This window comes from Physcomitrium patens, chromosome 4 (assembly GCF_059467195.1).
Source record: "Physcomitrium patens ecotype Gransden chromosome 4, ASM5946719v1, whole genome shotgun sequence".
Classification (NCBI taxonomy): domain Eukaryota; kingdom Viridiplantae; phylum Streptophyta; class Bryopsida; order Funariales; family Funariaceae; genus Physcomitrium; species Physcomitrium patens.
The window spans coordinates 4,303,263-4,315,928 of NC_143413.1; the positions used below are offsets into that span (position 1 = coordinate 4,303,263).

General features: G+C 37.1%; 1 protein-coding gene across 7 annotated transcripts; it reads right to left on the reverse strand.

Annotated features, from left to right (window-relative positions):
- Positions 1–1,457: 1,457 nt before the first annotated feature.
- On the reverse strand, positions 1,458–9,844 carry LOC112280779 (uncharacterized). Of its 7 annotated transcripts, none has more exons than XM_090249536.1 (12): positions 9,285–9,844; positions 7,181–7,646; positions 6,817–6,937; positions 5,706–6,013; positions 5,363–5,423; positions 4,831–5,026; positions 4,191–4,489; positions 3,818–4,023; positions 3,500–3,687; positions 2,776–3,125; positions 2,390–2,662; positions 1,458–2,249 (listed from the first exon to the last, which is right to left on the reverse strand). In XM_090249536.1, the coding sequence occupies exons 6-12, from the start codon at positions 4,907–4,909 to the stop codon at positions 1,794–1,796; spliced, it is 1,851 nt and encodes a 616-aa protein (XP_090105662.1). In that variant the 5' UTR covers positions 4,910–5,026; positions 5,363–5,423; positions 5,706–6,013; positions 6,817–6,937; positions 7,181–7,646; positions 9,285–9,844; the 3' UTR covers positions 1,458–1,793. The 7 variants fall into 7 exon arrangements, with proteins under 7 accessions (XP_090105662.1, XP_090105657.1, XP_090105658.1 ...); XM_090249531.1 differs by having other exon boundaries at positions 3,818–4,065; XM_090249532.1 differs by having other exon boundaries at positions 3,818–4,065; positions 5,706–6,026; positions 9,285–9,728.
- Between the last annotated feature and the right edge of the window lie 2,822 nt (positions 9,845–12,666).

The following is a 12,666-nucleotide window of genomic DNA, read 5'->3' on the forward strand; positions in this document are numbered from 1 at the left end:
TATAAATTAAATTATAAGGTGAAAAAATGGCTAAAAATTATTTGGTAGTGGATTATAAAATTAATTTTATATTTTAATAGATAAAAAGTAGAAGGTTATTAAGATTACAAAAAAAAAAAAAAAAAAAAAAAAAAAATCATTGCTTAAATAGATTAAAAAATAAATATCTTAATTTGATATTTAAATAGACAATAAGAATATCATACTTTTCCTTTGCTGTTATTCAATAGATTAGTTTAATATATTTTGACTAATTTATGATTATCTATTAAGTAATAGATAATATATTATTTTGTATTAGAATATATTCTTTTCTGTATTAAAAAACTATTTCAAAATCATTTTGAAGCTAATTGGTAAAAAAGCTAATTTTATACAATAAGTATAGTTTTTTTCTTCTACTCTTTTTTGTTTGTTATTTCTAAATTTAATATTTAATATTATTTAAATATAATGATATTAAAGCAAATGCCTCTAATATCATTTAAATCATAAAAATATCAAAAATTATTTTTCATCAATATATACATAAAATCTTACATATATAAATATATATACATTATTAAAATACATATATTTATATAATATTTCATTGATATGAAATAATTCTACATGTTAGAAAAAAAATAATTTATTCATGTTTTATATTAAAATAAATATAGTTGAATAATATCTTATTTAAAAATATTATTTTATATTTATATTTTTAAATTTTAAATTAAAAAAATATGCTTTTAATTTTAAAGAAATTTAATCATATCTCCTAAAAATATTTGTATTAATTTTATTACAATAAGTACATATCTATATATATATATATATATATATATACTTATTCTTTATTACATACTTATTTTAAGATTGAATTTTTTACTTTAATGATATTCTTTTTTTCAAAAAATCTATTTAAAACCATCATTATGTTTGAAAATGTTAGTTTTTCAAATGTTAGTTGAAAAACTAACATTTGATTCCTGATTTGAGACTTTTCAGGATTTGAAGCATATCTGAATATTGGCAATCAATGTCTGGAAGTAGTTTTTATAAAATATGATTACAAATCAATTTCATTATTATGTATATGTTAGAGACAAACAAGTATCTCTCTCTCTCTCTCTCTATATATATATATATATATGCAAACACATACAAACCCATATACATCTGTGAGTATGTGTTTGGAAGGAAAAGAAAACCACATCATAGAAAGAAAACATTCTTAAAACATGCACCAGATGAAAATTCTATACAAAGTGTACCATTCATTGTGCATTCCTTTTTTAGCATTAGTATTTCACCACGAATTCTAGTATTTCACAATTAGAATGTGATTTGATTATTTTTCTCCATGATCATTTTTACACATCACAACTTATCTCAATCTTGGATTTTTTGAGCCAAAGAATTTAGTTACAGGTAGAGTTATGAGACCATTAAGCAAACTACGACAGTTGGAGTCCAATCAAGGTAATGAAAGTAGGTATTCTCTAAGTAATATATTCAAGGATTCATAAGATCAGCGAGTGAAGAAATTTAACTAATTTTAGTGTTAGCAACTTAGATGGAAAAGATGTATTGCCTGCATGCAAGTACCTTGCAAAAGTTGACAGTTCTGAGAAGAAATGGCTTAGGAACTCCTCCCAAAATTTCTCAAAGTAAAACTCTTGCATTATTTGGTGCTCCCGTGAACTTCAGAGCACTTCGTTTATGTAAAGGAGGTGTAGGGGGAGGAAAAAACGCACCACTGATGTCTATATCTATGTATAGATATATCTAGGGGCTGCATTTCTGTCTCAAAAGAGATCCTGGTGTGAGTCATAGGTAGGTGTTCCGTAAGAACCTGGCCGCAGGGGCTGGAGGTCAGAATACTTCAAATCAGGACTATCCACAGTGCAACTGCCACCCCAACTGCTGTCATCTCCTCCTGAATCCGTTCCTGTGTCTTTCTGTTGCAGATACTCCATCTGTGCATTCCTGGCAAGTACATTCTGGCTACATCCATCGTTACCAGGGTTCGCATCGGCCTGGTTCGAAGTACCAATAAGGTCAAGCATTTGATCGACAGCTTGAAGCTGGTCACTTCCCAGTAAATTGCTCATGGGCGTCGACGGCCCAAATCGACTAAAATCACTACGTGATGTCTGAGCTTCTCTCATACTAACTGACATCCAGTCAGGGCTGGATAAATCACTTGATCCTTGGGGTAGAAGATTCTGGTTTATCGGCGAGAATGCTTCGACATCATGCTCCTGAATGATAGTGTAGTACAGCATAACATTGCCGGTCAATATATGTATCTATTAGTAGTAACGGATGAATCTTGGAAGGGCTTAGAACTAATATTCATGACAGAGACACAGATCTATAATGATGTACATTGTTCCATCACCTGAGAGTTTGATGAATTTGCTGACGCTGAAGTAATCCCAGATTTCGTTTCCGTGGGCAAAAGGGCTTGCATCCTCATCGCACCTTGTCTGCTAACTACTTGAGTCATGTTATCTGAGTTTGCGTTGATAGGTCTTAACCAATGAACTGGGTGCTCCGTTCCATTGCAGCTTTGACCTGACATTGGCCGCCTTCGACCTCTACCTTGAAGTCCCTGCTGATCTCGTGGAGAAGAAAGTGACAGGTTTGGTCCACTTTGACTACCACCCACTCCCTGCAAACAATGTGCATTTGATTTGTGACAAGTAACGGATTGAATATACTACTGTCTTATGCAGCGTAGCAAGCTTATCAGTACAAATAAAATCTGACCCTCGCCTCGATTACCTGCATATGATGCTGATATACTGAATTCCCGCGATCATACTCTTCTGTCACTGCCAACATTGTAAGCTGTCGCTGTGGTTTATGCTCCGGAAATGGGCCGGGTAGTGAAAAAGACAAGGCAGACAACGAGGCCTGGGCTTCAGAACAGGTCATGAGCTGAGAGTTCATAGACATTCCCGGATAAGACGATCGATGATCATCTCGTGGACTACGGCAAAAGTCAAGATCAGATGTTCGCAATTTTAGTTTATAGCCTGCAGAGTCAAGCTTCTCATTTGTGTCTTCCAAGGTAAGGAAGCTAGGGCATCCACACTTCTTCTCCAAGTACATGTCGAGCATCGATTTTGGATCTGCACCGCCCACCTCAAGTATTAGAGCAAATGATTCGGTGACAATGGTGGCTTTGGTTAAGGCAGAGATGGATGACATATGCGCTTGACTGAATACAAGCTTTATGGCTGAAGTTTTAACAGGGTGTATCATCTACGTCGATACAAACATGCGCTTTCAACTGGGGCACATCCTTCGCCCAGTGAATGTGGGCGTTGCACTAATGGAATGAGTTAAAAGTTAACTGAGTGTGCATTAGATATAGGAGGTAGAATGAAGCCAACCTTGGTGAAAGCACTGCATCATCTTGTGAAATATAATACTTCTCTAGAAAACGAAACCTTTTCTTTTAATTCTGATACTGCAAATTCAAACGAACAACCGATTGGATTACCGTTTAGACGGCTAAAACTTGTATGGAGCTCTCCGTCATCGCCAACTTTGATGGCACTAGTCGATTCAGCTGAGATTCCTCCAGAAGTGGGAGCGTTTGGTTGTGCCTTTCGACGACGTCTGTTATGGTCAGCCAAACGTTTTCTGCAGCTTCTTTTTCCATCGTCGAATTCGCCTAAACGATGGAATCTGTTCAACAAACTACTGAATTATACTAAAAAATTGAAATAATAAAAGACTTTGAAGGTTGGTTTTCTGATTCTTGGCAGACATGAGAATTGAGAGTAAGTTTCCAAATCCCTCTGGGAAAGTGTCATACCTGCTGCATTGCTGACAAAACCGCTGCGTATGCCCACCAACTATCACGATCGGTGTTTTAGAGTGGAACTCACACACCTTATGGCGACGATAATAGTTCTTGGTAACGTTCAAATCAGCTTTGCAACCCTCTGCTTGACAAGTTGGAAGTTGGGAACCGGGTGAGCCTACACGATGTCTCTTAGAAAGTCGACCGACAGCTGCATCCTGGTTCGAGAAGTACGTCCGAACCCCAAGGTTAAGAACAATCTGTGAATGACCGTCACGCACTTTTGTAAGACACAAGAGCATACTCAATAAAATTATTATTCACAACATATAGTCCATTGCATAATACTTAAATCAAGAATAGAAAAAAATATCATGAAACGTACCTTCTCCCTTTTGATGTGATGGTCATGCATGCTGGCGGCGGAAAATTCGCAACGCCGTTGATCATAACTTCGAATGTCGCTATGGAGGCTTGTACCATTTGTAGCTGCAAGGCCTGGTTTACCTGATGATTCAAGTGTACTGTGAAGGTTTGCAGTTATCGGAGGTTGACCAGATCCGTCCAGAAATCCCAGGTTTTGGATACCTGCGGAGCTGAAGATACACATGGGACTATGGGCAAAGTTGGATGGGACACCTGCTGACGGCATATCGCGCGGTGCCTGGAGGCTTGACATTGTTCCTTTATCCAGGAAAATACCAATTGTATTCTTGTCAATATCAACAATTTTCATCTGTTATAACTATATACGTCAAATTTTCAGAAACCTGACCCTTCTGATTCACTGAATTGTACCATAGAATGCACAGGGGTAGTAATGCAAGCAAAGAACCTTCGTCAGAACTATCTAAATAAAGATAAAACAAGGTTTAAGACCACAGGCACTCCTATTCCTAGGTGTAAGTGACAATTACAAAAATCAATTCTGGCTCAGCTCTTCAGAGAATATGATTGGGTGTTGAAGCATGTTATCACCATGTCAAGTTCTGACTTATTGAAGGGCTGTTCAAATGAGCTCTCACCTACAGAAATCTTGTGTTTGTGGTCTCCGTCACTGCCGTCAATGGAGCCTCCACTACCATGATGCTGAGCGAGAATCATTGGATCCCACTCCCACTCCGACCCGTTGGCACCTGAATACTGACGGGAGGCCTGATCTAGGCCACCAACTGCACCTGAGTGGTCCCAATTTTCTGTTGCCCAGTTAGGATCACCTTGCTGCTCGTTGTTACCAGCAGAAGGGATCATCACACAAACAAAATAAGATGGTGTTTGTAGTAACGCTGTCAATGAAACTTTCGCCTAGTGACAAGTTGAGTGACAAAGGAGAGAGAACACGCCAAGTTTGAAGTACCGCAGGGCTCTAAAGCAGATCTAAATAGGAGTACAATTGCTTGTGTATCAGCCTAGAAGCAATACGCAAGTAATTTTAAGAAACATAAATACACACCAAAAGTACATAGGCGTTAAAAATAGCCAACTATCAACAGTCTTGTAGTCATAGAAGCATCTCACAAATGCGAGAAAAATGAGGTGAGAGCTGCGAGGAAGCACCCGCTGTGCAGTTGACACTTGATGAAAGCGTAAATTTTCAATCGACCTTGAGTCTGCATCACTAAAAGTATTCACATTGGAGGCACTTCAGGATTCAAGTTGAAATGCTGATTCCTGGATTCTTAGCTCTTGAAATGGATCTTCAGATCGTTTCAGACATCATTCAAAGGGTTCTTTTTGATAGAGAAATATTGAGCCGATTCAGCTGCAGATTCCTCGGAGTGTAACAGAGAGAGGTCTCAAATCCATAAAACAGGACGAAGCAAAATTATTTCATCTACTGAACACACGTCGCTTTGAAACGATAAGTGTAGAAGAATGACGGGGTTGGATTCTTCGTTACCCGAAATGTTTTCTCTCGTTTGTCGAATCATGAAATTCTGAAAATCATTTTACTTCTCCAATATCAGTTCCGTGTATTATTTACCACGTCTCATCAGTATTGGGAATCTGAAGGTGACAGAAAAATAATAAAATGTGGTGGGAAAGGTACATTAGCCACCAGAAAGGGCTCGTATACATCAAAGGAAAATTGCATATTGCCTTGAATCATGGAATAGTTTTTCTCTTCCAGAGGAGAAGAGTGTACAGTTCATGCTGGTGTTTCGTGCTCCACAGAGGACTTTCACCATAAAGAATCCGATAGCAATCCTGAAAAACAACACTAAAGAGGCAAGTAAATAATGGAATTTCAAAACTCCTTTTAGAACTGCAATCGACAGGGGTGACTGTAGTGGACGTACTTACAAATGGATAATATTTTCCTCATTCTGCAACTTCAAGAAATACACTCTTCCCTTATTCAATTCTAGGTTACTATAGTTCGGGAAAATTAATATCTTTACACACAAATAGCCGAAAGATGACGATAACGACACAGGAAGAATAAGATCGAGGTCAATTTTTATCATATGACAAACACACTCGCTAATCTCTGATGCAGAATATGTGGTTTTTGTAAGAAAGTCTGGGCATCATCCTAAACGAAGAAAATTTGACTGGTTTGAGTCGTAATTTACCAAAGTTGTATTTAGAATCTTCTCCTACGTGTTTACAAACAGGTCATTTGAGTTCGACGAATTATCTCATAAGTCTCAAAATGGAAAAAGTTACCTATTCTCTCTGTATCAAAACTACTTTTTCGACATGCTGCAGTGACGAACTCGGTTTTTTTGTTTAGTTTAAGTTGGAAATCGTACTGTTGTTACCCAAGTCTAAAGTCATTGTTGTATTAAGACGACAAATTATCATTCCTAGACTACTGCACTTTTTTGTTGAGAGAATGCAGAAAGAAAGACTCAGAGACTTCTAATGCATGACCAAACCGTTTCATTCTACACCTTCCCTCGCTCTGAAGACTTTTGAAGATTATGGACGTAGAGAATTACAACTGCAGTAGGCACGTTACTATTGAAAAGCATGAGTTAAGATACTTGAGAACCTGAGGTACATACCTGAACAGAATCATTCACAATTGCCACCACATAGGTTTCACCAATAAAAATAAACCCCTTATAATGACTTCGCGTGTACTTCAGCTTGGGCTAACCGAAGGGGTAGTGGTGAAAACAACAGCTACAGGTGCCAAATAAACGCTTAAGTGAGTGAGCAAAAGTATATAAGGAAGTTGAAAAGCAATCTAACCTACTAACTCTCTGATAAAAATGTGCAGTTTCGCTATCAGGTAATGGGGGTATGAGACAATAAGAGTTTATTCTCCGACTTCATGGACTCTTGGTCCTCTATCAAAAATGCTGGTGTTCTTATATATGTAGCAACTTACACGTCCCCTTCCCTGGTCACAGTTCCGAAGCTCACCACAGGCCGTAACTTGAGCAATTATCTCCTGCATCGCCCCTTCGATTTGATGAATGATGAGCTGCCGATCGAGCTAACGTATTTTCAGCTTCTGTTAAAATTGAAGTTTCATACAAATCTGAAAATATTTCTCCCTTCCACTGTTTTGAACTGGGCTATTGCATTGAGAGAAGCAAGGTCCTGTTCCCTTCGGAGAAATCGGCGACTTTATCATGCACGCTCGACTGTCCGGCTAACACTAATTTGATTCGTCATATATCAAGCTCTGCACCCTCTTTGAAGGAACTCCTTCGAAGAGAGTATCACAACGTAGAGAGGCCGTCTTTTCCCAAGTAGGTTTCCTTGCTACCATAGTCGTTAGCGTCCTACATAAACCACTTCGATATTTCAACTGCATTTCCTTCGTTCATACCACCAACAGTAGATGTTCCTGTTGTTGCCTTGATGTGTTCCTGCACACCATGCACTAAAAGAGGCACTAAAATATGAAAAGCAATCTGTAGAATTACATCGGTGTTGGGGGGAACTTAGCGATCTAGACCTTCCGATGACATCAATCATCTGAGAATAGTATGCACAGGATGGGAAACAAATTCAGCCGGCATGTGAAATTGAATAGTCGCATGTTATGCCCAACCTTGCCGAGCACCATGAGTAAATAGAAGAACTACGGTTAAAATGAAGGCTAAGCGTGCCTTCTCTCCAGACTCGCATACCAGCAAAGTTTCTCCTCAAATTCTAGGGTAAACTCTCAAACTGGCTCAACCAAGAGAGTCCAACCAACGTCATTTTATGAGAATACTTAACTGTGCAGTTAGTGCTGCAGTGACTCAATGAAAAATGTGGCCGAGAAAATCATACACACCTCTCCAAGCAGTCACACTAGTGTTACAGTTCTGCCTCTGTCATCATGGGTAAACTAGGTCTTCATGGTGATTTTACACAAAGTAATCGTTCTTCTGCGGCCCATCAACCTCTGATATTCTCAAAATCTACAGGATAACTCTAGTCCTTTCGACCAAAACCTTCAGCTCAGAGGTACCAGGTTTCTGCTTCTGAGCTTTCTTCCTTCCTCCCACTTAGATTGAGTAAAGAACATATAAGCGCGCTTCACTACCAAACTTCTTCCGAGGACCGGATGCATTACTGCTGCGCATTTGTACCATCGCTCCAACCTTTGAACGAGCTAGATTTGAGCGGACTTAGGCAGATACATACAGTCCGACAGTTTCTGAGGTTCGGCATTGCGCTTTGGAGCCTAACGCGAACCCCATAACCTCGTTCTAGGGTGATATAAGGGACAAATTTGTGTTTCGAGTCTATCGGCTCTGCGTTGCTGTTGTGGATTCGTTTCATTGATTCCGTCGTTGCACGTCGGTTCTTATCCACAAGACAAAAAGCCATTGTGACCTCTTCAGAAGAATCATTTTAAAAGGTCGGCTCTTACAACCGTAAAGAGCAATCTTGCTCGTCTAACCTCATCAACTGAGAAAACAAGGCCCGTCACATGGTTTGCAGTTTGTACTCCAGCTCTAATAGTTGTCCTCAACAACGGCATGCTGGCTCATCTTACACACAAAAACGCTATTTAACTTTGCCTCATTTAACTTGGTATACAAGTTTAGTATGAAAGTTAAGTACAAACTCCTGCAGGTTATATGGACGATTATCCCACCGCACTTTTTACAAATAACAAACCATGACTTTCGAGTGTAGCTCTCTTGAAACAGCTTTGCTTAAAAAGCATCTTCTATAGACGTTGACCGAAGTTGGGAAATTCACAGGTCTTCATAAGTGGTACTCCAGAGGTCACTCCACTGATCCCATCATAAGCATGGACGGAACAAATTGAGGACAACTTTTAGAGCTGGAGTACAAACCGCTCACAGGAATTCTTTCTTGAGAACAAAAATCCTCTTACAGAATTCAAATTATTCATCGCTGTGACAAGAGCGCTAGCGCCAACTATTACTCATGAATGACCCACTCACTCAAGCTTGCAACAAGTTAAAACAAAAAAACCAAAAACCAAAAATAAAACAATAGAAGAAGAAGAACAATAGCAATAAACAAAAAATATATAGAAATTAAAAACAATGTCTACCTGAGAAGAGCTTTCCGGTCCTGAAACGACGTGTCTACCACGTCAAAACCAACTCGACGACCGCACTTGCCCAAATTCAAACTTCAACCAACCACTACACCCAGCTACGTCCTCTTTCACATCGAAAACCAACGTTAGGCCGCCGTTCATCCCGTGTCTCTCCTTCACTCACACTCTCATGAGATCTTCCTCAAAACTGCACGCGCAGCGTTGCCGCCCGTTCCCTATCGACCCTTGCAACCGCAGCTAGTACTCTCGCAGCAAAAAGGAAACATCTCTCCACTTCTACTCTTACCCTGAGGCTATATACTCCTACACTCCGCCCCCCTTGACGATCACCCTCTCCACACACTTGATGAATCGCATAGTCCAGCGCCACTCAAAAGTCGAAGAGGATCTTCGTGATGGTTCCTCTCACTCCCCATCCCCATTCCCATTCCCCCAGGAATGCAAAGTGCAGCCATCCCGAGGCATGGCGGAGAACATCCAAGGCTTGCAATGGGGACGGCAAAGCGAGGCTAAGACTGAAGACGAAGGGAGTGATGAGCGTGGGGCCGGGCCGGGCCAGTTCTCCGGTTTAAAGTCACTCGTTAGTCATGAAACTCAGCGGCTTTAGTGGAGTGTCGAAAAACATTGGAACCACTTCCTGCCTGCCTGCTTCCGTGCCTTTGAAGCAGTGCAAACCTACCTTAAAACCTACGACTCCTCCCGTAGCCTATGGGTAGGTACCTTAACCTGCTCTACTCCTGGCCGGTCGGTCGGAAATCTCCTCACACACGGACTCTATCTGGCCTCCATCTTGTTGGCTCCAATCCCCTCGCCTCCTGCCTCCCTTCCGTATGCTCTTCAATATCTCCCATCCATCTCAAGCACCGCCACCGTTCCTGCGCAGATTCCCTGCAGACCGACGACTTGTACATTCCCTGCCCGCAGTCCGGCACGGCACTGCAAAGTTTGAACGGATCGTGAACTGCCGAACACGGTTTGCCAAAATGGAATTTCCAACCTCTCACTTCGATCGCTATGCCTCACTAACCAACAGACGGTTTCTACTGTAGCTTCGCTGCCGAGCAACGTTGCTGTGACTTCGATCATGAGCAGCAGGTTCTACGTGACCAGAGCATCGGAGCTTCGAGAGAGCATCATGCAGGGATGGATGAAACTCCCATGGATGTGGATGTGGATGTGAAGGGGGATGATTCTTCCATTCCGTTGGATGAATTTTCCGTCTTTGCTCCGGAAGGCATGTTCCGTAATAGAACTGTCCTTGAGTGGCCTCGCCCCATCCTGCAGAGTGCCCATGACATCCACCATAGAAACAAGTATTTTTGTTACTATTCATCGAATAAATGGAATTGAAATTTTAACATGTGGGTCATGTTGGTTTTTACTGACATGTAATTATCCCACTATGATGTAAATTGGTGGGTACCTATCATGCTTTTATGTGTATGTGTGTATATATGTAGAGAAATTCATTTACATTTTATGTGTCACTTTCACATATCAGCTAAAAATATTATCTTGAATTTTTCAAATTTTTTTTGGGCTACATAAACTAAAATGAAATGATCATGCCAATAATATGTGTGATATAATAGCACATTTTTGCTTTTATTTTTCTCTAAACTTTAATTTTATCTACCAAAATCATGTCACACAAAAGTAGAGTTGGATCTTATATCTTTGTGTATATATATATATATATATATATATATACATAAATTTGATTTTAAAATATAAATTGAAAGATTTTTTTCTCACATTATACAACATTAAACTATTAGTTAAAGAATGCACTATTTGATGATGAGAAAAAAAAAAAAAAAAAAAAAAATGTTTAGAAAATGAATTTGTATTTCAATTTTTTATATGATTTAAATTTTTTGAAACCTTTTTTATTTTTATTTTTAATAAACAGGTTTCAAAAATATTAACTAATTATTTAATATAAAACATTAAAATATTAGTTTCAAAAAAAATTCTTATTGAAAAAAAAATAAGACATATCTTCAAAAAATATAATTTTATTTATAAAAATTAAAAATATAAGATTTTTTTTTTATATTTCTTGCATTAATTTTTTCAATGAAGTTCTATTGTTTTAAAGAACAAACCAAATTATTTTAGATAAAAAATAATTTAGAATATCTATCTTTTTTTTAATTTATAATAGTTTGTGATGTTTAATTTTTTGATAAACTCATGTTATAATTTTTTCAAAAAAAATTAATTTTAAAAAATAAAAATCATATATCTTAAATAAAACCATTAAATTTAATTAATTACTTTTCATATTTATTTTCAAGCACAAATGTGTTTGTTATCTCCTTGGATATTTTGGTACCACCATAATCAAATCAATAACCTCATTGGAGTTCTTACAATTGCTCCCATTAGACTCTCCACACTAATACCACACTTGCACTATACCTACTCAATATTCCTTGCAACCTCCTATATGTACTAGTTATTAACTTGCCTTGGAGAGAATTACAAGTAATTCCTCTAAAAAACTCTTCTTAATAAAGAAGATGAGAGTTCTCTCTATTTCAAATAAAGAGAAGACAAGTAAGAAATGAGCAAGTTTGTAATGTGACAAGGTTGCAAAATAGCAAGGTACTATGGAACTTGATGAGGTGACATGGATATATAGAAGGAACATTCCAATGAGGTCATTGATTTAATCACATAAGAAATCAATAAATTTAAGAATAAATATTATTTTTAAAAAAAATTAACTATTTTTAATATGGTATTAATAAAATATCATTTTTATATATTTTTATATCATTACAAATTATCTATATATTTTTTAAAATATTATAAACCAAAAATATTTAATATATTACTTCAAAAAAAACATTCTGAATGGAAGTTTTTAGATTGGTTATTTATTAAGCACTTTCATTAAATCAAGTTTATTTTTAAATTAATGCTAAAAAATTAAAAAATAAAGAATTTAAAGAAATTTTTTTTAAAAAACTATAGAATTTGGAGGTTTCTATATATATTATATAGATACTAAATCCTATTTTTTATAACTTAAATTTTGTATTTAAAATTTGAAGCTTATTTGAGATTTTAGAGATAAAAATAACTATTAAAGAAAAAATTGACAAATAGAAGTAAGAGTAGTATCAAAAATTGTAGAAAGTAAAATAATAGAAAGAATATCTTAACATACAATAATTTTGTGTATTATCAAAGCCATGTTGTGTAAGAGTGGATTCCTTCTCTTTGTACAAACAAATGGCATATTTTTATTTTGGTTTTAAAGAAAAAGATATTTTTGAAGAAAAATTAGGCTTCTATCTAGACCTCTCTAATGACTTTAGACAAAATCCATAAAAAATAAAAAATATTTATTTTAAAAAAATAA

Excerpts from the sequence above, each read along its gene's own strand:
- LOC112280779 (XM_090249530.1), bottom strand. The coding sequence starts at position 5,056 with ATGATCCCTTCTGCTGGTAACAACGAGCAGCAAGGTGATCCTAACTGG. Across the intron at positions 4,490-4,830 it reads CAAACACAAGATTTCTGTAG|GAACAATGTCAAGCCTCCAG; the intron begins GTGAGAGCTCAT and ends TCCTGGATAAAG. Across the intron at positions 3,126-3,499 it reads AAGTTTTAGCCGTCTAAACG|ATCCAAAATCGATGCTCGAC; the intron begins GTAATCCAATCG and ends TGGGCGGTGCAG.